We start from the raw sequence: 25,797 nt of genomic DNA on the forward strand, positions 1-25,797 counted from the left end.
CCTCCACTTTTACGTGGCGCTCTCCGAATCCCTCCACGTCACCGGACGCTTCCTGCCACGCGTCGTCGGTTCATATATATCTTCTTTTTTGATAATTTCTCCAGTGCAATATTTAGGTGAAGATATAGAGACATTAATTTACAAGAAAAAGAAAAAGGAAAATTGCTCTTCTTGATCAGACAAGGATGAGTAGAGAATTACATTTTAATTTTTTTTTTTAAAAAAAGAAGAAAAAGATCATCTTCATCTTCTTCTCATGTGATGATAATTAATCTAACCGAACTTCCAAGCTTTTCCTCTCTCACTATTGAATCTCCTGAGTCTTCCAGCAAACATGACCAAGATCATGATCACCTTCCCTTCGTCACTCCATCTCCCCACAAACCCATATGAAGCATCCTTGCAGGAGCTGTCTGGTTGCAGTAACCTCTTGCAGCTGTATCCATACGAGAATCCCACATTCCCATATCCACTGCAATGGAGACATATATATATATATAGATGTATAATTCCATGCATACTGAGACAATAAAAACCCTTTTAATATATACATAGAGATGGCCTTGGAATTTACCTGATCACTTCGAAGACTATGGTGAAAACGTTGAAGTTTAACGGGTCTGCCGATATTGCCTTCCTCTCGCACATGCAGATCAGCATGATGAAGATCACCAAATAAGCAAGCTCGGAGAAGATCAAATTCTTCCATATAATTCTCGTTTTGCTCTTCTCTTTCTCGGCTAACGCAGGTTGCTCGCCGCCGTTAACCGGCAGAAATGAGAAGTAGGAAGGAAGGTACCTGCGATATAAGCTCATCGACTAAGATACTGATAGTTTAATTACCAATCGTCGCGAGGACTAGAGAAGAGATTACTGACATCATGACGACGAATAGCACCGAGATTGCAGGGGAAATGGTGGAGATATCGACAACCGATTCACCGGCGTGCCTCGAATTGACTGTCTGAAACAGAGATGCTGCTAGTTTCTGGTAGGAGCTCATCCCCTGCAAGGCCTGTGAGTTCCACTCCAGAGAGCAAAACAGCACCATTTGCACCGCAATAAACCCGAAGACCGTGAGAAGCATGTAAATAGATTCGACGTAGGTGTACAGATGCTTGTATCCGACCGCCCGCGGATGGCGAAGAATGAAATCGAATTCTTCTCTTGCAGACGTCTTGTGCAAGACCCATATGCTCAATCGCAAGAATGGGGGGAATAGCGTGTTGCCTGCTAGGATCTGAGGAACGACCAGCAAGAGCAGCGCGGAGTTCTTGTTAAAGATGGCCATGTTCTCGTTCACCGGCGTGAAGCCGCAGTTGACGAATGAGGAGACTGCGGTGAAGATGGAGAACAGGGGAATTTGGATCCCCTTATTCTTTACGACATCTCTGGCATCTGGTACAAGACAAAGATAGAGTGATATAATTGCGCAGCTGCTGATAATCCCTGCTGTGAGATAGCCGGCTATGACATAGCCCAGCATTGTCAGAGCACTGTACTTGAGATCCTTTCTGCCGGCGATCTGGATTTCAGACCAAGTTACGGTTGATATACTTGTTTTGGTATCCTTTTTATCATTAATGTTGGTGGAAGTAGGAGGGGATTCTATGTCCATGATGACCAACTCCTCCACACTTTTCTTGGTCGAATCCTCCTTCTCTGATCTCTTGAGTCTGGCCTTCTTGAACTGAAGGCAGAGGATTGAGGTGAAGATCTCCCCGCCGACCGCCATCAGAAGAATCAGGACACAAAGCTGGCGGCTGGAGAGATGTTCCATCTCGACGGTCGCCATGCTTGAAACGGTTAACGAGGAGACGGCGGTGAAGAACAAATCCAAGTCCTCAGGACCACTAGTTGCATCATCTCTCGGATTCAGAACTTTCAGAGCTAGAAAGCCCAGGAAGGAGACTAAGATGAAGTAAACAAGCTGAATTATGAAAGCATTGCTATAGAAGAGGATGAACTCGAGGCAGCATCCCAGATAGTCTGTTGCAGATCTCGCAAAAGAGGATAGTTTGGTGGATATAGATGCGAGGAGACGTCGAAAATTCTTCCCGACAATCCAGAAGACATCAGATCTGGCAAATTTGGCGAAAGAAGGTAGTTTTCTTGATATAGATGCCTGTATATGCTGGAAATTGCCCATGGAAATGCTTAAAGTATTCATCATGTTCATGAAACTGTTTTCTTGCTCCAGCTCACAAGGAATTGGAACAACCTGGGCATTGTCTGCATGAAATTGAATACATCTGTGGAAAGCTAGCCATTTGTTTGAGAGCACTGTCCTACTTCAGGTTTGCTTCCGAATTCCTCCAAATTTATAGCATCAAATGGTGGGTGGTATAGTAAGATAAGATTTAGGAAGATGTGGTTCATTTGGGTAGAAGTTCTTGGTTGATTTATTCTGACAGCGATGCTGCCACAGTCCACACCATATGAAGTAGAAAGAATATCAGACTCCCTGGTATTAATTCTCTCTACTAATTCAACATGTTCTCTTGGAACAATCTGAAAGGCAAATAATTCATTAAGAATACATGCTAGGAAGAATGAGTGACCATCTACGCTTAGATACACTGTTTTCAGCCATCACTTTCTTCAAAAATCTTCTCCTTTTTCTCTCTGTTTATTTGTTCATTCCTATATATATATATATATATATATATATTCATATTTGCTCTAGTTGGTACGGTCAATATAGTACAGCAAGAACTATGTTCTGATGCTAGTGCTGTGAGGTAGTTGATTCCAGCATCAACACACTAAATGAGATCTCCTCTAATCTTTATGTTTAAAAGTTCTGGAATTTTATTGTGCTCTCTTCAACATCATCACATCTGAATCTTTCTTTACGAAACACTTGCATTCGTCATCTCGCTTTTCTAGCAATACCAAATTTGTGGTGTAAAATGAAAAAAAAAACTGCTTGCTTATGAGTTAAATTCAGAGGAATTATGTTGTTCCATGCATCTCCACAATTCTAATATGTCCTATGTACTCATATTTCACCTTAGTTTTCTGCTTTTTTTTCCTTGTCTATGTAATTCCTCAGGCAATAGATAGATAGTAGCACATGGTGACAAAAAGACAAACACCTTGGACATAGTCCCCACCTTGATGTAATTCTCTATCTAAGAGTGGTAACAAGAGGGTTCCCTTCTGCATTTCAGGGTCTAGGCTCTTGTCAATGTGAATTAAATTTTAGTGGGTCCACTCCCATTTTTGTACAAATTTTTCTCATCAAGGCCAATATTGGATTGTTGTTTATTAACTAAGATTCCAAGCAGCACCACCACCCATGCTATATTTCTTAAGCCTTCCAAAGAACATGACAAAGATGAGAATAATCTTTCCCTTGCTGCTCCATCTACCTGCAAAGCCATACCATGCATCTCTGCAAAACTTATCCTGGTTCAGTTGCCTGCTGCAGCTGTAGCCTGTGGAGAACCCCACATTTCCATATGCACTGCAATTTTAGTGCAACTTGCATTAGGGCCCATAAGCATAATTGATCAATGAATTATTTGATCAACATTTTTTTTTACTTGTTCTTCTGAAAAAGGATATATATATATATATATATATATATATATATATATATATATATATATCTTATTACACCATGTGTTTCAACATTATCTACTTCAAGCTCGATATTTTCGTCTTGTTCATCAGAAAACGCCCTGAGTTAAAAACAAACCTAGCACATTCAGAAAACACAGAATATCTTATTCTTATTCTTCTTTTTATATTTTATTTTCTTTGAAAGAAAACCTTAAATCCTGAATGATTGTAGGGTTTGATTTGGGTCCTACTTATCTATCTGCTACTTAACAACAACCAGGGCATAAGGATCATCCGGGGTTGGTGAATGTGATATCCCATATGCTTGTATGATCTGCTCTCATGTGAACAACTCTGCAAGGAAAGTGATATTTTGACAAGCCAACCTTCAAGTTAAGTTTGTAAACTATCTATGCCCTCTCACTTGTTATTATTTTATTTCACCAGCTTAATTATGTGGCAGATTTCCATTAGCTATCAAAACCTATTATATCCTCTTAAATATCAGAAATCAATAACCTTACAGCATGAGATACTGTTCTGATTTCATTTTGCAGTGAGAAATATGTGCCTCTTTCGAGGCCACAGAAATAATGTGGCTAAGAAGTCATTGATTAATTAGTATGTGGACTTCATAATCTACTGTTCCTTCTTCTTAGTTGCATTAAATTTCCTCTTAGTTATGGTAGAGACAAAAAGACTTGCCTGACTACTTCAATGATTATGTTGAAGACGCTAAAATTTAGGGAATCTTCTCTGAGTTTATCCTTCTCAGTGATGCAGATGAGGATGACAAAGATGGCCAAGTAGGAGAGCTGAGAGAGGAGAGCACTCCTCATCAAACTTATGCCTCTCTTTCCTACAGAGTGGTCTCTTGGACTACTCTTCTCTTCTTCAAAGGGCATAAATGTTGTATAAGGAGGTAGATACCTGAAACAAGAAGACAAATAAATAATATTCATATGGTAATTTAATCTTCTACGTTGTCTATCAGCTTAAGCTTTTTAGAAGAAAAAAAACTTGATTTTTATACGTGTGACATCGAACATCATTTATTGTATATCTAACATAACACACCATTTTCCAACCAATCATAAGGTTCTCGAAATTGTGGTTGTAGATGCCAACGCCCATAAAACTCTTGGACGAGACGCAAGTTCCCGGATGCTGCACATAGAAGAACAAATTCTACGCGTAGAACCCGTGGAACGATGAATAATTCCCGGTCTAAGGATGCAAAAGAAATCAAAAGATGTTTCCTTTGCGAAAAAAGACTGTTTTGGTTCCAAAGAGAGGAGCCACGGAGAAGTGATTCACTTCTACTCTCTGCGGCACGCCGGCGGTGGGGGGGCGGCGGGATCGTGTGCAGGCCCGACCGCATGAATCCCCGACATCGGTGGTGCAACTAATACCTAAAAGCAGACAGGCAGAGACTGGAAGGACAGTTCCTAGTGGTCGACAAGGCATGTGGAAGGAGAATACTGAGTGGAGGGGAGAACTGGTGAAAGAGAGGAGTGGTTTGATTGATTGGGTTTTTGAATGCATTATTTGTTTGTGGTCCGCTATATCTTCAATGCAATTGTTGAAACGAAACCTCAAGTTGCAGTGTCAAAATACTAATCAAATATTCCATCAACTTAATAATGGCTTTAATCATAACATGATTGATTGCTGCTCAGCACCAAAGAACCGTAATCCAATTCCCCTACGGCTAGTTTATGTATGTGAATGGAATTCTATGATTGGAAAAAATAAATTATTATGTACGCCACTCCATTTTGGTGGCCCAAATTTATCATCATATTATGTGATACTCTTTTATTTAAAAATAAAGCCCGACTTAGGTCAGAAGTCACGACCCGACCCAATCCGACCCAGGATTTAACCTAACTCTCCTCCTGGATTAGGAATTGATGATCTAACAAATTAAGTAATAAATCTATTAATTCAAGAGAGAGAGACTCACATCATGAGGACAAAGAGAACCAGGATGGCAGAATTGAGCTGTGATAGGTCTAGAGTAGATTCACCAGTGTGCCTTGCGTTAACTGCTACAAATAGCGAGTTGATAACCTTCTGATACGAACTCAACCCCTGCAACGCCTTGGAATTCCACTCCATCGCACAAGTGAGCAACATGGAGCCCATCAACAGCACTCCAATGGTGAAAGCCAGCAGGATGGAATGCATGCATGAGAGCAAGTGATAGTATCCGATCTCTCTGGAATTCTTCAGAATGTATTCAAATTCCACTCTCCCAGTAACTCTCCTCATCACCCATATCACCAATCTTAAGCATGAGGGGTACAGAGTGTTCCCAAGTAGAGCTTGAGGGATGATGAGCAGCAGGAGGCCGGAGTTCTTCTTGAACACCATCATATTCTCGTTCGTAGGAATAAATCCGCAGCTCGAGAAGGAAGACACCGTCGTGAAGACGGCGAACATCGGCGCTTGGATCCCTTTCTCCATTAGCACACTTCTGCCACTTGATACAAGATAAATGTATGCAAAGATTGATATCGAACCAGCCACATGAATCACTGCCATATAGCCCAGAATGACATAGGCTAAGTATGTCACTGCATTATATTTCAATTTCTTCGTGCTTGCAACGTCGAAATCGATTGTATCAAGATGCGAAACCGCAATCGATTGAAGCTCGATATGCTCCTGAGATTCGAGCTCGACTTCTTGCTGGTCACTTGTAAGTAGCCTTGGCTTCCTGAATTGGAGGCCAAGCAAAGAAGTGAAGACTTCTCCACCTATCAGCATAAGAATGATGAGCACCAGAAGCTGAGAAGGAGAGAAGACCTCCATCTCCACAGTTGACATGCTAGAGACCGTCGCCGCCGACACAGCGGTGAAGAAGACGTCGAGAATTTTAGGATTCTCTGAGGGCACTGGTTTCAGAGGCAATGATTTGAGGAGTAGAAATCCGAGAGATGAGATTGAGAGGAAGTAGATGATATGGATGCATAGTGGATTCGAATGCGCAACAACGTATCGATACATAGATGCTAAGTTGCATTCAAGAGATTTCCGTAACCGCGTAAATTGATCGGTGAATATTTCATAACGAGTGAATGCTACTGAAAGAGAATAGAAGCATGCCATTGAGATCAAGGAAAGAAAAATAAATTTGGTTAAGTGATCAAAAAATTTGATCACCTTGGAAAGGAGAGGCGTGAGCTCTTGTGTTTATATAGAGGGAGAGAGAGAGAAAAGAGTGAGTGAGTGAGAGAACCATGAACTATATTCTAATCCAACTTGATGAGATGATGTAATTATATGCCTTCAAATTCTTCCTTTTTTGTGTGCATAAAGTTGGTATAATTCCATTTCAATGAACCAAAAAAGAAATTTGTAGATTACTTTTTAATCCAAAATTAACAATGCAAACGTACGAATCAATATAATTTGTCAGTACTTCTTCATCACAAATAAAAGTACATAACTTAATATATTTTTATAGAGATAATTAAGTCTATTCACATTCTAATTAATTAACAGCTGATTAATAATTGCAATTTAATATGAATCAAGTAAACCACCGCATCAATTGAAATAGGGCCCAATCTCACCCGAGTAAACTGTTCTTTGCCTCCCTCCCCAAGAAAACCAAATTTAAAGATACGAAGAATCTTTCAAATAATTGTGAATAGTATCCTCCATATATAATGAGAGCAAGATCTTCTGTAGATGTTTTTAACTCCAATCTTTCTCACTTAAGGTTGAGAAATTTTTTCACTTTATGGTAATTAACCCTGAGAGTATTCTCCTTCCAAATTGACTGCCTACACTAAATTGAGTTGCATACTTGCACCTGCGAGTGAAAATAAACTGGATACAGATCGGATAGTACTTAAATTAGGATTTATATTTTTTGTTCGAATAAAGATTCAGATGCACATACTAGACGGATGATAAAATTTAAATATTATATCATAATAAGTAAATGGATACGAATAATTTAGATCGGATAACATAGAAGATCTAAATCTTAGACGGATGCAAATCAAAATTTAAAGGCATGCAAATCAAAAATTTTAAAAATAACTTTTTTACACATAAATCTCTACAAATAATATAAAACACATTATTAATAACTATTTATATAAGTAAACTAAAAACTATAAATTATTCAAAAAAATATGTAGATAAAAGGATATCTGATATTTGTATAAAAATTATATCCAACCTATATTTCTATCGTATTTAAGTTTTTTATTCGTATCCGAATTTATTCTATTTAAAAAAAATCTATTCTTATTCAAATCGAATAAAAAGTTTTTTCTCAAATCTAATCCAAATCTAATGAGACAACGAGTCGGGTCAGAATTAATCCGACAGATTTTCACCCCTACTTTGCATGGCATCAGGATAAAATTTTCCATCGCTTTCTCAACAATGCCGAGAATTTTCTTGCAATAACGAAAATTTCACGATTCGAATAGCAAAATCACAACAAAGAAAGTACTAACGAAAATGCCCACTTAATTAGTTGAAGGCACTAGATACGGCTAGAATATATATATATATATATAGAGAGAGAGAGAGAGAGAGAGAGAGAGAGAGAATATTCTTCGCTTCCCATCGTAAATTGTTCTAAAACAGTACGAAGGTTCAAGGAGAAGGAACTCTACATGGGAAATTAAAAGGATTTATATTATATAAGAGTTTCCAATTCGAATCTCAACGATATCACTATTTAACACAAAATATAATAATTTAAATTTATACTCTTGGGCCTCTTCTATGAGACAGAAAAAAATTACGAGTAAATTTTGAGTTAAAGTACTATAAAAATAATAAATTACCTGATTTATATGAAAAAAATGCAATAATTCATAGGGTTACTATTAAGCAATAATTCTTCCCACTATTAATATAACAATTAGTTATATAACTTGGCTAATGAGAACAAGAGTTGGTACTATTTGACTCTCTTATCATATTCTATATTCAAGGCATGCATTCATATAACAATACAAGTTCATCATCATAAGTATATATATATATTTATATATATTCCAATGTTCTTGTTGTGTGGAATTTTGATACTTACTAGATTCTAATATATACACAATAATTAAGGATGCCTTTGACGAATCATTTGATCAATTTGAAAGGCAGGCCCATGAATTATTGTTATCAAGTTTGCTTCAAGGTATATTCTGATATTGACTACCATCTAAATACTTATAATATTGTATTTAATTCCAAGAAAAAGAAAATTTATTTAAATTATCCTATGTTTTGCTTTTAATTATCATCATTAGCACTTTAAGATACATAAAATATCCCTAATTAATTATTGGGAAGTTTTCAAATAACTCTTTATTTGAGTTTTGAACTATTTAAAATACTCTTATTTTCTTTTCTTTTCTTTTTCTTCTTTCATTTGACTTCTAAAATATTCTTATCTAACATATCAAAGGGCATTTTAGTAAATTTCTTTAATGAGTGTCGGATTATGTTAGAAAATATTTTAAAGGGGGTCAGAATGCAAATAGCTCAAAGGAGAGGTAATCACGAAATCACTAAACTACAAGGTGTTATCTAAAAAATTCCCTAAATTATTGAAGTGAAGTCAATGTGCAATATAATTGGCGAGAAGAGCTTCCAATGATGTGATAATCTACTGATGCAAAGTACCAATAATACTATGAACATATAATCATTTGAAAAGAAGATCATGGATGATGATAATAATAATAAGATAACTTTCACTATGCATTGCATTATTATGATCCGAGGCTACAATAATTGAGATAAAGCTTCTAGAATTAGTTAAATAGGATTAGAATTTGAGTAAAATTCTACTACCGTACTTAATTTTCCCATCTTCTTAATTATATAGGTAGATATATGTATGCATGGTTTAGCAAAATATTATATATATTTTTATTTTCTAAAATGGTAAAAAGATTCCTATAGATGATGTTGGCCATGAATATTTTTGCATTAGCATATTCTTGTAACGTGGTTTGGTTCTTATATCACATTCTATCGCCATCTACATCTAATTTATTGCCCAACAACTATGTTGAATAATTTACAAACTTGCATCAATACTTTAATTGAAAATGACCATGTTGTAATTATGGGCCAGTTATTTTTATCTATCTATATAAAAAAAATTTATATTTTACCTTTACCTGGTTACTTAGGTTTAAATTCACTTTATTTTTCTACCGTTGTATTTATGTCTCAAAATTTCAAACGATAAAAGTATATATCTATTTAATAATTTTGTCACCTGAAAATTGATCGGTATTATTTTATATACATTGGAAAGTTTATCTAATTCTCGACAACTTTATTTCTAATGAGTATATTTAAATTCAACTTAAATTTGATATAAAAAAATAATCATATTTTTAGTTTAAATATAACCTCATTGGTCAGCCAATAATTTCTTATTATTTTAATAAAATATAGTGCTTAAAGTTATGATTATATAAGTTGCTTACGATATATTTATATTCTAGAGATCAGTAGCATTTACTAGTGGACTTCCTCAAATATCTCCATAGATATATAGAATTGACACAGGCTTAATTTACATGCTAGTTAGCAGCTAATTTAGGTAATTAGGTTACTTTCCATGCTTTGCCACCTCCCATGTTAAACTTCTTGAGCCTCCCAAAGAGCATGACTGCAATGAGAGTGAGCTTCCCCTTTCTACTCCATTTCCCTACTAATCCAACCCATAAATCTTTACAATGTTTATCCCCCGTCACCGTCAGCCGTCGCTCGCAGCTGTAGCCGGTCGAGAATCCGACGCCCCCGTATGCACTGGAAGAAATTCATTCATGGAAATAATTAGTATTATGATCATATTTTATTAGCTTAAGCTTTTAGAGAACGTTGACGCACCTAATAACTTCGATGACTATATTCAGCACATTGAAGTTTAGGGGATCTTCTGAGAGCTGATCTCTCTCTGTGATGCAGATGATGATGACGAAGATGACTAAATAGGAGAGCTGTGAAAGAAATAGGTCTTGCAAGATTCCCCTCCTCTGTTTTCCGTCTCTCTGAGTCGCATGATCCTCATCAAACGGCAGGAAAGAGGTGTATGATGGTAGATACCTGAAACCAAATTTTAAAATAAAAAAAAAATTGTTAAGATTTGTGTCAATGTATATATATATATATATGCATGCATGGGTTGGGCTTCAATAGAAAGCTAAGGTTAAAATAAATCTCACTAACATCACCATCGCAATCATTTGGAAATTAATGGTGTCCACTTTTTATATTAAACCCAGGACTCTAACCGGCCATATCTATCATTTAGTATGTATAATTTATACCCCCTATATTTTGGTTGTATTCTATAAAATATGCATTATATAGATAGTGTCCCCTCTTGTATATACACAAATTTATTAGAGAATATTTAAGGTATTCAGGGGTGGGTACGTAGAATTAATTATAAGTAAGTCAAAGAAGAAGAAGAAGAAGAAGAAGAATATTAAACTACTTACATCATCACCACATACAACACCAAGGTTGCCTTAGAAAGAGTGGAGATGTCGACGATGGATTCTCCGGCGTGGCGCGTGTTCACCGACATGAAGAACGCACCGACGAGCTTCCGGTAAGGGCTCATATCATCTAACCCCACAGAATTCCACTCCATGCACAGGAACAGTACGAACTGAGCTACTACAAATCCAACCACAGTGAGAGCCAAGAGCAGCGAATGCAACCCAGGGAGCAAATGCTTATAACCAATATTCTCTCCGTGATCCGAAAGTATGCCGTCGTACTCTACCTTCTTCGTGACCCGCCCCAGGACCCAGATCACCGACCGCAAGAACGTCGGAAACATGGTGTTCCCGGCGAGGACCTGGGATACGACGATCAGAAGAAGGCCGGAGCAGTTCTTGAACACGATCATGCTCTCGTTGGTCGGCAGGAAGCCGCAGTTTGAGAAGGAGGAGACGGTGGCGAAGAAGGCGAAGGTGTTTGCTTGAATTCCTTTGCTCTCGAGGACTTGTCTCGCACTTGGGATTAAAGTTAGGTATAGTGAGATGAGAGTGTAGCCAACCATATGGACTAGTAAGAGATAGCCTAACACGACATAGCTCAACTGCCTCACACAACTGTACTTCCAGTCTGATTTCCCTACCTCTAGTTGGTCTGTGACATGATGATCACTAGTTATAATTAGGTCCTTAGAAGTGAGTTCTAGGGCTACACTACTACTATTACTACTACTACTACTACTACTGTGTGATGATACTAATTCCTTCTTGGATCTTATCCTCATCAAGTGTAGGCCAAGCATGGAGATGAATACCTCCCCTCCTAGGAGCATCAAAATGGTTAGTACTACAAGTTGAGAGTTGGAGAACACCTCCATCTCTATAGTGTTCATGCTTGCAACCATGTTGGCTGACGACGACATGAAAAAGAGGTCCAAATCTGGGGGGCGTTCGGACTCACTTCTGGTCGGTAGTAGTTTTAGAACAAGGAAACCGAAGGCGGAAATGGAGGTGAAGTAAAAGAATTGAATCCAGAAGGGGTTTGAGTGAAAGAGTAAAAAGTGATAGATAGAGTTTATGGTTAATGAACTATAAGGGAGGTGGAATTTTTTTATCACTTCCATTTTTCGCATGATCAAAGTTGTATAGAAGATGAAAGGCTTGATGGTGCTTGCTACAAGAGAATGGGAGGGGGTATATATATAGGGGATTCAAAGTGTTACATATGCATGGAGCTATATATTCTATTCTGGTAGCAAATTAATTGAGAGAAAGAGGCCAGAAGAAGAAGAAGTGGGAGATCAGGAGGATTGGCTATCACATATAGTATCATGTCATTGTCAGGTGACTAAAATAATAGGGTTATGAATTCATGTCAAATAGATGGGCAACCTCTATAACAACAATACCAAGAAGCTCCATTCAAAGTAAAGATGCATAATATTAGACATAATAATGGTACTTGTTCATGAGTGGTAATTGTATAAAGATTGAATCTTGGAGAAAATAATGACTAACATAGAAATAGGGTACCTCTTAGCTGATTATAGAGAGAGAGAGAGAGAGAGAGAGAGAGAGAGAGAGAGAGAGAGATCTTACATGTTATTGTCATCCTTTAAAATAAAAGTCAGAATTTTTTTTATATGGGAAGAATGATCTTGAACAAAGATATATGGGAAGAATGATCTTGCAATTAATTTTATTTCTAAATATAAAACAAAAGTGGGAGCGTAGGGACAATTCATTCAAATGCTGGTTAATTGCTTTCCACTAGAAGAACTACAGCTTTTTAGGTTCCAATTTGGAAGCAAAGCAAATGGCACTAGAAATTAAACATTAGCAAAGTCCAATTCAATGCCTGCACTCAAGTCCTTAACTAAAAGAAGCTTAAAAAGGAAGCAAATTGCAATAAACTAATTCCTTGAATGCCAATTAGATGATCAGTATATAATTGGGCCTAACATCGGAGCAGTGCCTTTCACAGGTTGAATCGAATTTTCTTTTCACAGGTTGAAATTTTGATTCACTTTAAAAACTCCCAAGTTGTTGACTCTTGATAGCAAGAGATATACTATATACTCCATGAACTTAAAATACTCATTTGGGCTTCCCACCTTCCCATACATCATAGTGCAAGAAAGAAGTGAATTGACCACCACTTCTTTTTCTTCACCTATGAACATGGATGCCTCATTTTTAGTACAAAATTCTAAAAGAGATCCCACTTTCTCTTCTGTAGTACATAATGTCGATATATACTGAAACCTTCTTTTCTTTTTATTGTTTTGGGATTCAATGCAAACATCTTTCTCCTTAAACGTGGTTCTAGAGTAGATTAGGAGGACTCTTAGTTTTAGTTTTCTATTTTATTTTTATTTTTATTTTTGGTGGGAATCCGAGATTTACTGCATGGCTCTCTAAATGTTATATAAAACTTTATTTTGTAGTCTTACTCATTTGTAATGCTAATGCTAGCCTTTTTCAATATATAATTAATAACTAGGCCGACAATCCTAAAAAAATAAAATATAATAACATATATCTACGTACACACATTAATGCTCATATAACAATCTCACGTAGTAACTAACTACGAATATGAGATACTGGATTTGACCCAACGAACTCCTATTTTTAAGTAGTAGCTAATAGGATTCTACAAATGAAATTTGACTAAGTTCATAAACATTGAGTTGCTTGAAACAAATATTGGTTTTTCATAGGATAATATTTTAAAATCAGGTGAAAGCAAATGAACAATATGCATGAATTCGTTTCACCGATTTGAAAGGTGGTGAACTTGTAGTGCTAAGTCAACTAACACAAGGTTTAATTTGTTCCATTTATCACAAATTTATATCCTATTAGGAGTGCTCGTCACTTTCAAATTAAAGTTACTATTAGTCCTCAAAATAGCTAAAATTAGTCGCTTATCATAAAGGAAATTAAAATAATGATATAGATAGAAGTGGCAACAGATCATGGTGCATGCTAGCATATGCTCCTCCTTTAGAGGAGATACTGTTGGAATTGTGAATAAAGAGCAAAATCCAACATCATGGCCATGGTACTGTTATTTTATTTTATTTTATTTTTCTCAAATAGTGCAGCACTTGGAACATGTTAATTTATAGCCTTTTCCTAAGCTTTAATGCTTTCTCCCTAACCCTACAAGGGGAACTCTTAATTATACCTAGACTAGGGACCATTGAGATAAGGTTTCCCTCCTATCTGCACTGTTAATTTTGTCTTCTTCTCTAAGAGTTTAAGCTGATAGAGAATTAGTCATCGACTGCTCTATAAGCTTAGGACAATAAAGAACGCCTCTATAAGAACAGTAGTTTTGATCTTTTATTCTAAGACCCACTTCCCACTAATTAAGATGGTTCCAAGTTAAGATTTTTCCAACAGTAAATTAGGACTGTGTAATAGCAAAATGGTCATTAACTTAGTACAAGTTAATTTTAAGAGCATAAGCCAATAGTAAAACTTCTTCTACCTATTCTTAAATTTAAAAATTACCACACTTATGCATGGAAGTTTTATATAATTGGTAATTTGATCAAAATACAATGAGTTTGTAAAAGTGTTTAGAAATCTATACATCCTCTCTACTCCTCATCTTGTGGATCCGTTTAAAGAGTCAAAGAGATAGTATTATCAACCTCAAAGATCAACTGAGGTTGAAAATTGATATGAAGAATAGTACATTAAGGAGGAGTCAGAGCAAGATAGTTATAAGCATCTTGTAACTACTACAACATCAAGAGTTACTCTAACTTTAGAAATTTTTCTGCATAAAATGTCTTGTACCTGCGATTGCTTGACTTATTTTTTATTATTCTGCATTGGTATATTTCTATATCCTGTGGTAGGCTAGTTTCCTTCTTTTTTTAAAAAAATAATAAGATTTATAGGCTATATCTATCAGAAGAGATTTGGATGTATTGCAATATACTTATTCTGATAGTTATGTACTTCATCGATCACTTGGAAGAAAAGAATACAAGACTTGCCATTAATATTTGCTAAAGCATAAGCATAAGTTTGCTTAGCTAGTGTTTGCTTATCTTTATCTTTCCAGTTTATTCCCATATTCCACTCTAGTGATTTGTGCCTTTTCTTTTTCTTTTGCGTAGATTTTGTCCTCTGGAATTACTCTGGAACTTCTTCTTTTTTAATGTAAACGAATGGCTGACCTTCCTCCTTTGATTAAGAAGAGTACCTTATTAGAATCATGTTAAATTGATTGGAATGCTGAAGCTAATTAAAGATATCAGGATGATAAGGCACCATATTCTTCTCGTTGGTACTCAAAAAAGGAATGGAGGATAAAAAGAGATGCCTTCAAAACTTCAGATGCATTCTAGTCAAATTGCTCCTGAGTTAATTGGAGGAGTTCAATTCAATAGATAATAAAAATGTTGCCTTTCCATAAAACATTCCTCACAATTCATTAGTGGTGCTTGTGGAAAGGATTCATTTCACACCCTATTTATCCATGTTTTTCTGTGATTTAACGGGAAAAAAATTGTAAAAATAAAATAAAAATAAAAATCTCTTTTAAAAAAAGTTTAAATGAAGAAATGGAGTTATTTTTTGGTAGGTAATGAAGTCACTTCTTTAATTTATTTTATACAGTGAAACATTAAAAGTAGAATAGTTTCTGAAAGCGATTACTTTTTTTATTCACTTTTAAGCTATCAAAAACTCTCCCATAAGAGAAATATATAATAAAAAAAAAAGGAAAGATGAAGATAAGCCGCATTAAATTGACATATCTCTTTGGTCTTAAGCTTTAAGGAAATTATAAGTAGGAGAGATAAGTGAGAAGATAAATATTGGGCAACTGACTATTTACTAGAACCTACCAGAATGTATAAATGGGAAGCTAACTTCCTGGGATTAAAACTTTTGGGTGCTTCATAAGTGGGTGAAGCACTTTGTACTTGATCTACCTCCCAAGCCTAGTGATTCGATTTGAGATTAGAAGCGTGCATGGATTAATTGATGGAGGCCTCCAATATCAACACAGCCATGTATAAAAAATATATATATATATATATATTAGGAACTGTTAATGGTGTACTTAATATGTTTAGATTAGTATATCATTTGTCTTTACCAACCTGTCCAACTGCTCGATGACGTGTCAACGCGGGAGTTAACGAGGCATTCTTTTTAAATGTCCATCTATTGTGAGCTATTGCTCAACTCCACATCAAGAAAAAGATCACTAAATATAGAATGGCCCAGCCAAGCAGGCATTGACACGCGAGTAGAGAATATTTAGGGAAGGTCTACATCGAGCAATAAGGGAGGGAGGGAGGGAGTGTGTGCGCGCGCATGATCACAGTATCTGCCTAGCAATTGGCCACTCACTTTTCCACCGAGAATATCTTGCATTTTTTGAAATCTTAATTAAGATTTTGGAAGATGAAGATTGTGTTGGTGTGATGTATATTAGATGATGAAGAGGATGAGCAGGCATAAGGATTTTAATGAGAGAATAGAAGATAAGGATCTGAAGATGGTGATGACAAATGAATGAAACTATCTCTACAGGAGATAAATAGATTAATACGAATTGTAATAAAAATAGAACCGAGGACTAAGGAGGCTTCTTCTTTTGCTTTCTTCATCAGCAGCAACCGATAGCCAGAAAGGGAAGCACTTCAAGTATAAGTTGGCATTATAACACGAGCAGAATCGCCTGGTTCACAGATCAACACACGCTTGTCTGGTGGGATCTGGGACACCAAGTGGGGCTGAACTTTCTCATACTCCTCCCTGACAAATGCTGCAGCTTCCTCAGCAAGACTATCGTCGACGATTGCGAGACAGCACCCCCTGAATCCGGCGCCGCTGAATCGAGCACCAAAAACACCGGGAGCCTTTAGAAGGATTTCGTAGAGCTGTATCATCTCCTTACTCCCTATACATTGCGTGCCAGAGAGAGAGAGGGAAAGCAAAATATTTAGGAAAAAATTAGCCTTCGATTAACATAGACATTAGAAAAACTAGAGAAAATTTCTAACTTCAAATATGATGAGAATGAATTGCAGATATTATCAAAACATAGGCTCGATTTAACTGAAACCAAGTTATATGAGATCAATTCTCTGATATTTCTCATGACATTATCATTTATTTTAAATATAAACCAACTAGTCTGTCTCCATTTTTATATATTGCAACTTCATTCTCATAATAAATTTGAAATATCCTTCCTCAAATCTGCAAGACTGATTAATAGAAAAAAAAATGCCATTAAAGCAATGTAGTTTAATAGTTCAGCCTAGAAGTACCGCATTCATATTTGTCAATAGAACTGCGACCAGAAGCTGATATTAGCTGTCCAAGATGTACAAGATTTCCATTACCCCATGCATCACGTCCTGAAAATGACAGCCGCATGATTAGCACTGCTAGAATGAAAGAGGTACATGCTTAAAAAGATAAAGATAAATATGAAAAGCTAAATTAGAGATAAAACAACACCAAATCACGAGCATCAAACAGACAGGGACAAGCAACCTTTTGCAACACGCTTAGTTTCAGAGAAGTAATGCTCAGCTCTTTTAGCCAGGTTCCCTTCCAATTTACCCTGCAAGAAGTTTAAAGTAAAAAATGAAGGGGGAGATTCAAGAATTACATAAGAAATTAAGAAGAATATAATATCCTCTCAAATTCCAATTCATTAAAGATAAGGAAGTCATTTGGTTATTTGGCCTACATTTCCTTATGCAATCACCATGAAATATGTTATAACCTTTTCTCTGATAACCGTTCTATTTCAAATCAATGGGAACTTCTTTAGAATTTCTTTAAGGCCTCATTTACTTTCGGATTCCATAATATATATATTTTTTTAAAAATGTCATCTTTATTATAAGAATAATTGTTCTTATATTCACTTGTATGCTGAAATAATGGTGTAATAATTTACCTTTGATATGATATAAAGTGAAAGAAAAGATGAAAAAGAGATGTTTTATCTTTTATAAAATTACAATAAATACTCTTTAATTTAATATAAAATAAATTGATGAGATAGATATCAAGGGTAAATCAGTAATTGAGTTTATATGTGATATAAGATGTAATTTTAAAAAATAGTATTTATATTCTAGAATAGAGTTATTACAATATTTAGTTATTATTCTAGAATAAGAAGTGTATTTTAAAATATAAAAAAAAAAGTTATTCATTTTAATTTAGTATTTGATAGGCACGTTGACCCAGCTCTTTCATCAGAACATTTAGTGTAGAACAGCAGTATTACAGCAATTAAAATGATGATTGACCATATATTGCAGTCTAATGCAGTTTTTGTTCTCTTTGGAATAATGAATTCATGTTCAAGTTAGCACAAATAAATAGCTCACATCCTTTTGCAAATTAAGGGCTCCGGTACTTAAGCTATGTGGTGTTTACATTACCAGATGTTTGTGTGAATTGTGAGATTACAAGCATTGGGCTGCAGAATTAGTGAGCTCAACAAATTGTACTAATTGTACACTATTTTGATAAGGTGTATCTGTGTGCACCTAATTGTGAAGGCATGAATATTCTGAAAAAAAAAAGACGTATTGGTAGAAGATGCATTACTTCTGTGACTTCCATAACTAGCAGGAAGAATCTGGCCAACTTACACTACATTAAAAAAAATCAAAGAAGATCATCATGATACCTTGTGAGCCTCAAATGAACTTGGATCAACTGTTACAACAAATAAAACAAGGTGGTCAAGCTCGCAACAAAAACACAGTTTAATTATCATATATACCAACATCTCATACATACCATTACAAAGTAGAGGCTCCAGATCTCCATGACCTGAAGCACTGTTCAAAAAGGAATAACCAAAGAGAAGGACATGATAATTAGGAAAATCGTAAGATAAAAAGTGTTCCCTATATTTGAAAGAGAGAGAATAGTGTTCCTTAAGAATGATAAAACGTGATGTTGACTACTACAGATTTAGAATGACCAATTAAAAGGACATGATTCTTGTCCTCTAAATTAAGTTCTTTAATTCTTCAACTAAAACATTTCCTGGAGCAGCATATACCAGTAAATTGCTCATACATCAGAATACCAATTAGAACAATGACAATGCCGATAAAGACAAAAGTTAGCCAATAAACAGAATTAGTAGCAGAAGAACCAACTTGCAATATGATATATCATGTTATTACTTATAGACAAATATAACTCTAATACTAATTAATAAACATACATGCACCATCATATACATTGTGAAATGTGAATAATGTAAATCTTTTTTCATTTAAGTATATAGACTTACGATAAAAGGGCACGAGCAGCCTCTTTACACTCAGAAACTCGGGTGTTATACCCACGCTTCTTTGGTAGGTTATGCTGAAGTCCTGAAAAGGCGAGTAGAATTTTGAATGTTACTTGTCCTGTAGTTTGTTGCCCTTTCTTCAACTCCGAGAAATAGATGTAGGAGGGAGTTAGAGTCTGTTCAGCCAAGACAATTGTCACGAGAAAGTATTCTGGCATATAATATTGTAGAAAGTATTCCGGCATATAATATTGTAGAATCTTTAATAAAAATAAAAAATTTAACAGGTTCAATTCATTGAACATGCAAAACCAGTATATGTAGAGAAATTTGACTTTTGTGAAGAGCTTGAAAGGATAGAGACCAAACTGATGAACTGACTAAGTGTTTACTGTTTACTGTTTAGCTTCCCACAAATAATGAATAACATCTGCAATGTGAATGAGATTAAAAGAAAAAAATTTCATTCATCATCATAGTCATCAGTGTCCACCGGCATGGGTTAGCATGTACTTTGGTGGTTACTACAAGCACCAATATATAGTATTTCAAATTTCAACTGGTTATGCTACCAAATGGAGCCACATTTTAGAAGACAACATAACTAAAATGGGAAAACACTAAAGCTTATGAACAAGTAAAGAAATGAACGATTATAATGTACATGTTTGCAGAACAACAGTGGAACTATTACCTTGCAGTCCATGAAGGTAAGATAACCATATTGTGAGAGCAAAATGGCTGATGGATCTAGAATACCATTTTCGAGACCCAAATACTTGTTCTCAATTAGCCTGAAATAACAGAAAGATTGGTAAGACCATAGAATGCCATCGACTTGACAATGACAGTGTTCGAGGGTGTTATTAACCAGTAATTTACTGATTCAACAGTAAATCCTGTCTCTATATCAAACTTTTACTCTTTTCCACTTAGATTTACAAATTTATTAAAAGTTGTAATAGAGGATTCAACTACATAATACTTCCACCGCTACTGCCAAAGAGATACTATATAGAGATGCCGATAACAAGACACTGTCAACTGAGTCATTCCACATGATTGTACCGAAACATGAGAAACTATTAGTTGCTCACTAAAGATTATTTAAGTTTCTAGTTGACATTACAAAAATTCAAAATATTTAGAATAAATTCCTCTTAAACCCCCTTGAACTATCATTTTTTTTGTATATATCTTCTGAACTAAGAAAATTCTTAGTTTAAAAAATCCATATAGTTACTTTTTGTCTTGGTTCAAATGATCTATGTAAATAAAAGAAAATAAAAAAATTAAAAAGCCCATGGAGGGATATATGAAAAATGGTGATAGTTTGGGTGATCTAAGTTGAATTATCCCAAATATTTATTAGGAAAACAAATCTTCAGTCAACTACCGAGGGAAAAAGAGAAATTAATATGTATATATAGAAATTATGAAATTACTTCAGCTGACCAGATAAATATATCGAAGGCAAGAGAATCTAGTAGATACTTTGGTACTACACTTCCTCTTGGTACTAGCAGAACCACATACACATGCGACAATTTTGATGAACTTACCTATCCAAATTGATATTATCCAAGGGAGTTTTTGAAATATTGTTTGCATTTTCCAAAGCCAACAGATAAGCAATGCCAACCTATTAATGAAACAGCTATTAGAACTCAGAAAGTACACAAGTGATAAATATAGTCAAGTATGACTACGTAGAAATAGCAAATGAATCTTATAATGTAAACAATAAAACATAATGGGAACTTCAATCGCATGCAAAGAAGAACACAGAGATTCATTGGTCTTAAACATTTATAACATGTTAAGCTTACAGCTGCTGATGAGCTAAGCCCGGAACTGTCAAGCCCCTCCACCCCGCAAATGAAGCCAACAATACCCTACAGGATTTGTAATCCAAGAGAAAATGGTTAGACTTCTCATATTATGAAACTGTCTCCTGGAAATAAACCAAAGTTACAAGGTGAAACATTAAGCCAACTTACTGCATTACTTTATTAGGGCTAGAAACAAACTAAATATAGTTTACCTTCTTACTTCTTAGAAATTGAAAAGAAAAAACCAATACTTTACCCAAAAGGCACAGCTATGTTGTCGTACACAATGTAGTTGTAATTGTTACATCACTCAATTACATATCTCTTCATGCAGTTCTTCAAAAAAGCACCATGTTAATGACTTAATTCAAATATACACCATAAAATGCAGATGTAAATACAGCATCGAGATGTCTCTGAGAGTTAAAAACTGGAAAGCATAGATAGCATATATATATATATATATATATATATATATATATATATATATATACATATACATATACAGTATATATATATATATACATATACATATACATATACATATACTGATATTTGTGCATATAGCCTAGCAGAAATTAATCAGGGCAAAGGAACCAATTAATATATTACACCTAAAGATTTGTTATGCTCTGTTCCCGTGATAAATCTGCACTCTTGTTATCAGTGGTCTCCTTAGGTTCATGCTATCGCCATGGCCAAAAGCATATTTACAAGTTCAATCCTTCATGTAATCAATTATATCCAAGATAAGGTCTACAAACATCATATATCTATCATTTAAGTATGGTGAACTGCAACTAAGGAACTCAGAAAGGTATTAACGATGCACAACAAGGGGGTACAAAGGAGAAGTTCAATCTTTCACTTAATCAATTAAATCAAGAAGTACAATTTCAAACAACATGTTTGGGAAGAACAAATTCAGGGAAAATACTAGCAATCATTAACTATCATATTGGGTCTGGAAGTGAATTGCAACTTATAACCTAAGACAGATAAAAGGGACATGCAACATGTCATAAAAGAACAAGTTCTCTAACCTTTTTGAGATCATATCCTTCACTTTGCAATGCATAAAGAGCGCCTCTGGCATAACTTTCCCAGCTTATCTTTTCAGGATTCTGTACTGGGCATTGCAAATCACGAGTGCTACATAATAAGATAATTGAAATGTTACTTAATGTTTCGATATAAAATAAACAAAATTTCACACATAAGTTTTAATGGCATTCTAAAAAACCAGAGTAAATAAGAATAAGTAGTCCTTTTCAAGCATTAACTTCATTGCAACTATGATGACAAGCGAGATCGTGACAAACATTAAGATGGCACCATGGATAGAGGGGGTTAAAGTAAAGATGCCCATGTTTATTAAAGATTCTCTTGATGGATACTTTAGTTTTTCTCATCTGATAGCAGTATCTGCTTGCCTTAAGAGTGCAAAATGGCTGCTTCTTTCATACTTATAATATAGTGTTGTAATGCCTACTAAGAGAAGATTGTAAAGGTGTCTTACCTAAATCTTACAACTCCTTGAAATTGTCTAGACTGCAGTAAAACCTGCAAGAAAGATATTAGCATTAACCTTGGCATTAAAACAATAATGTGAGACAATAAGAAGTTAAGAATCGGCCTTTCATGGTATAAATCTATTCAAATCCTTGAGAATGTTAAGTTTCCAATCAACAAGCAAACAAACAGATTTCGTAGAGAGTGATAAGTTAAATGACATGGTCTGAAACAAACGAACATGACATTGCATTAAAGCATTGGCATAACCATGAATAGGAAGCCCAGTTTACACTAATTCATTATTTCACAGTAATAAGTTATCTAAACTATTATAAATTTATTTCAAGTTCATATTCCAATTTTGACTTTCAATCTTCTACTGACGGACTAGTGCAGCCTGTCGTGCCAAGCAAGTGAAATCAATTCTCATAAGCATGAGATAAAGATCCTCCTACCTCAGCATCATCAGAAGGAACAAACCCCAGCAGCACTCCATAATTAATAGTCATAGCCGTAACAACTCCACCCTGTACAGCAGTAGCAGAAGTGAGGAGGATAACTACATTAGACATTCCGAATTATTTTAAGCAACAAGATCAACAATACTGTATCCTTTATTTTAAAAAATATATATATTATCCTCAACACGAGCCGTGCAAGAACTAATAAACAATTCTCCTTAAATCTTCGACTCGAGGAGAGCCGCAAGCTAACCTGGTGATCAATGTGCGCTCCCAGAGGACAGATTCTGTACGGGCACGCGACCACCCTCACATCCCTCGCCTCCCGCCCGCTCATCTCGGCCACCTTCTTCCTCACCGCACCAATCTAAGACCAGTTCGAAACGAAGCAAACCGAACACCACCGATTAAAGAACCGCCATTGCCGGTGAATCCAAATCGGAAACCCAAGAAATCCCGAAACAATTTGTGGGAAGATCGAAGCCGTTACCTCCTCCTCCGAAGGCCACGAGGAACCCCTCGCGTCACGCGAAGCCACCATTGATGAGCTCTCTTCCGCTCTGTGATCTATCGATCTGAATTCGAGGAGAGAGAGAGACTAAGCGAAGGTAAATGGCAGCTCATTATATAGTTACCTTCGAGAGAGAAACATAACCGTGTGATGGAGTCCAACAACAAAGGGATGCACCGATCGGACGGTTAGGAGGAACTTCCGGAAAATTGGAGACGGATCGGCTGCAAGTGGATAAACACGGAACAGAGACAGCGGGAAAATCGCTGTTTGGTATTATATGAATAATAGGGGAACATCTGGTGGAGTGAATCAGGAGCGGTTGGTGCGAGATCATGCGATTGTTGTTGCCATCCGGTGACGGGCGACGTGTCAACTTCTGATAGGTTATATTTTATTGGTGAAGGTTACTTAGAACTCACGCGCATGTTTTTATTTTTTGCGGTTGGGGGAGGGATCATCTCAATTCTCACATGAATGATTTGGTATGAAATCAAACTCAAACTTTGTTAACTTTTAACTAAATGAGTAAATAATAAGAAAACTATCCTTCAATAAGCCAAAGGAAAAGAGAAATTTAGGACACTCTCCGTGACGACGATGAAGACAACGACCGATGGTAATAATAATAATAATAATAATAATAATAATAATAATAATAATAATAATAATAATAATTCGTCGATATTAATGGGTTGGCCGTGAAGAAAATAAAGTATCGCAAAGCCCCGATATAGAGACCGAAGAAAGAGAGAGATTTATATTGCAAAAGATTGTTGTAATGTACCCTACTCATATGTATGATCATGAAACGTGCAATTTGAGATTTCCAAGTCAAGTGGGTAATTTTTTTTGTTTTGTTTTTAGTACATACCTCACATGAAGAGGGTTCTAAGTGGTTCCATTTGATTCTTTTGTTGCTTGGAGAATTAACTCAACTTAATTGCAAACTATTGGTACTTTGAGGCCCAGATAATTGCATCTTTGACTCCAACCACATGCAGTCAAGATGAACCCTGAGAGACACTCAAAACTTTGGATTAAAATACAAATGGTATTCCCTGAGGCATGTGCATTTCCTCGGATCCAAATAAAAACAAAGATAATATCCCGAAAACTAGCATTTGGGGAAGATAAAAACAGGGGGGGAGTGTAGGCTTTTGACTGACATCAACTAAAATAACTGTCAGGTTTAGCAGCCACAAAGTCCAAAGCTATGACAATGTTTCAGAAAGTTAGAAGTGATTTGAAGAGCATCCAATGATCAGCATATACTGCATCAATATAAATAACTCTTACCATTTTCACAGAAATAAAAGCACAAGAAGTACTTCACATGATCTTATATACTACTTGCATGTACTAATATTATTAGTTCCTGGTAGAGATTAAGATAGTCTATCACAAATCTCACCTGCAACTCATTGTTAAGTCCATATGTCTTCTTGTTCAATGCATCACTTGGAGGTCTAAATCTATGTCTGCAGTAATTGTACTTCAGCACACTAATAAATTTAGCTCCTCTGATTAAGATGCAAACATATTCAGATCTACAAGGACAGTGTGCTGAAACAAACATGTGATCAGAACTTTTTTTATAAAAAATAAAACAGTTCTGATCTAAGATTTAATTTCAAGTTATCAGAAGAAACCAAATATATTGAGTTCACTGATACAACAAACCAAATGATCAACTTTAACAATTATATTGCTTCTACTTATAGTATTGCACCATGATGGATGTATTTAAATTTGCAAGATGACGAAACTACCGATACTCAGATCTGAACATTATATGGAAATAAAGTTTTTAAGTCAAAGTTGCTCAACCACCAAATGATTAGGATAGCATAGTGGGCATTAGAGTCATTATAGTTAAGATAATAAATGTACAAATGACTCATAATTAAGAGACTTTCACATGCAGATCTGCTGCTCTATTACCTGCCATGTTCTCCTAAGCAGATAAATCCAATAAACTATATCTTAAAGAGTAATTGGATCATATACCAGAACTTGTAACATACTTGTACAAAATATTATTCATGAATCACATGGTAGGAGAGTGAATAAAGAGTTAGCATTCAAAGATGAGAGATAGGTT

The 25,797-nt window shown here is 35.6% G+C and overlaps 4 protein-coding genes and 1 long non-coding RNA gene across 7 annotated transcripts; 1 reads left to right on the forward strand and 4 right to left on the reverse strand.

Annotated features, from left to right (window-relative positions):
* Positions 1-151: 151 nt before the first annotated feature.
* On the reverse strand, positions 152-2,207 carry LOC140795685 (cation transporter HKT1;3-like). The gene is made up of 3 exons (XM_073148401.1): positions 879-2,207; positions 575-799; positions 152-472 (listed from the first exon to the last, which is right to left on the reverse strand). Exons 1-3 carry the CDS (start codon positions 2,177-2,179, stop codon positions 274-276), a joined length of 1,725 nt encoding a protein of 574 aa, XP_073004502.1. The 5' UTR covers positions 2,180-2,207; the 3' UTR covers positions 152-273.
* On the forward strand, positions 1,959-5,331 carry LOC140795688 (uncharacterized). Of its 3 annotated transcripts, none has more exons than XR_012110338.1 (4): positions 1,959-2,103; positions 2,201-3,959; positions 4,343-4,532; positions 4,688-5,331. It is a non-coding gene; the product is annotated as an uncharacterized lncRNA (long non-coding RNA). The 3 variants fall into 3 exon arrangements; XR_012110339.1 differs by having other exon boundaries at positions 2,201-2,297; positions 3,800-4,532; positions 4,688-5,328; XR_012110337.1 differs by having other exon boundaries at positions 2,201-4,532.
* Positions 3,018-6,722, reverse strand: LOC140795686 (probable cation transporter HKT1;4). The gene is made up of 3 exons (XM_073148402.1): positions 5,534-6,722; positions 4,273-4,497; positions 3,018-3,469 (listed from the first exon to the last, which is right to left on the reverse strand). The coding sequence occupies exons 1-3, from the start codon at positions 6,679-6,681 to the stop codon at positions 3,271-3,273; spliced, it is 1,572 nt and encodes a 523-aa protein (XP_073004503.1). The 5' UTR covers positions 6,682-6,722; the 3' UTR covers positions 3,018-3,270.
* A 3,361-nt stretch (positions 6,723-10,083) lies between these two features.
* Positions 10,084-12,230, reverse strand: LOC140795384 (cation transporter HKT1;5-like). Its single transcript, XM_073147918.1, has 3 exons — positions 11,061-12,230; positions 10,447-10,662; positions 10,084-10,365 (listed from the first exon to the last, which is right to left on the reverse strand). Exons 1-3 carry the CDS (start codon positions 12,194-12,196, stop codon positions 10,161-10,163), a joined length of 1,557 nt encoding a protein of 518 aa, XP_073004019.1. The 5' UTR covers positions 12,197-12,230; the 3' UTR covers positions 10,084-10,160.
* A 4,306-nt stretch (positions 12,231-16,536) lies between these two features.
* LOC140795793 (galacturonokinase) lies at positions 16,537-23,814 on the reverse strand. Its single transcript, XM_073148574.1, has 14 exons — positions 23,673-23,814; positions 23,436-23,549; positions 23,177-23,248; positions 22,726-22,769; positions 22,250-22,358; positions 21,204-21,269; positions 20,937-21,016; positions 20,069-20,168; positions 19,375-19,550; positions 18,870-18,910; positions 18,757-18,785; positions 17,601-17,670; positions 17,372-17,461; positions 16,537-16,998 (listed from the first exon to the last, which is right to left on the reverse strand). The coding sequence occupies exons 1-14, from the start codon at positions 23,721-23,723 to the stop codon at positions 16,739-16,741; spliced, it is 1,302 nt and encodes a 433-aa protein (XP_073004675.1). The 5' UTR covers positions 23,724-23,814; the 3' UTR covers positions 16,537-16,738.
* Between the last annotated feature and the right edge of the window lie 1,983 nt (positions 23,815-25,797).

The sequence above is a fragment of the Typha latifolia genome, chromosome 9 (assembly GCF_019914945.1).
Source record: "Typha latifolia isolate L0001 chromosome 9, TyphaL0001v2, whole genome shotgun sequence".
In the NCBI taxonomy this organism is placed as follows: Eukaryota; Viridiplantae; Streptophyta; class Magnoliopsida; order Poales; family Typhaceae; genus Typha; species Typha latifolia.

What these genes read in the sequence shown, in the direction of transcription:
- LOC140795793 (XM_073148574.1), bottom strand. Translation starts at nt 23,723, where the DNA reads ATGGTGGCTTCGCGTGACGCGAGGGGTTCCTCGTGGCCTTCGGAGGAG. An exon ending in GGCTTAGCTCATCAGCAGCT is followed by an intron (nt 21,017 to 21,203) that starts GTAAGCTTAACA and finishes TTTCATTAATAG; the next exon opens with GTTGGCATTGCTTATCTGTT. An exon ending in TTACCTTCATGGACTGCAAG is followed by an intron (nt 19,551 to 20,068) that starts GTAATAGTTCCA and finishes TTGGCTGAACAG; the next exon opens with ACTCTAACTCCCTCCTACAT.
- LOC140795685 (XM_073148401.1), bottom strand. Translation starts at nt 2,179, where the DNA reads ATGAACATGATGAATACTTTAAGCATTTCCATGGGCAATTTCCAGCAT. An exon ending in GTGCTATTCGTCGTCATGAT is followed by an intron (nt 800 to 878) that starts GTCAGTAATCTC and finishes CTTATATCGCAG; the next exon opens with GTACCTTCCTTCCTACTTCT. An exon ending in ATAGTCTTCGAAGTGATCAG is followed by an intron (nt 473 to 574) that starts GTAAATTCCAAG and finishes TCTCCATTGCAG; the next exon opens with TGGATATGGGAATGTGGGAT.
- LOC140795686 (XM_073148402.1), bottom strand. Translation starts at nt 6,681, where the DNA reads ATGGCATGCTTCTATTCTCTTTCAGTAGCATTCACTCGTTATGAAATA. An exon ending in GTTCTCTTTGTCCTCATGAT is followed by an intron (nt 4,498 to 5,533) that starts GTGAGTCTCTCT and finishes TTCTTGTTTCAG; the next exon opens with GTATCTACCTCCTTATACAA. An exon ending in ATAATCATTGAAGTAGTCAG is followed by an intron (nt 3,470 to 4,272) that starts GCAAGTCTTTTT and finishes CTAAAATTGCAG; the next exon opens with TGCATATGGAAATGTGGGGT.
- LOC140795384 (XM_073147918.1), bottom strand. Translation starts at nt 12,196, where the DNA reads ATGCGAAAAATGGAAGTGATAAAAAAATTCCACCTCCCTTATAGTTCA. An exon ending in GTGTTGTATGTGGTGATGAT is followed by an intron (nt 10,663 to 11,060) that starts GTAAGTAGTTTA and finishes ATTTGGTTTCAG; the next exon opens with GTATCTACCATCATACACCT. An exon ending in ATAGTCATCGAAGTTATTAG is followed by an intron (nt 10,366 to 10,446) that starts GTGCGTCAACGT and finishes AATTTCTTCCAG; the next exon opens with TGCATACGGGGGCGTCGGAT.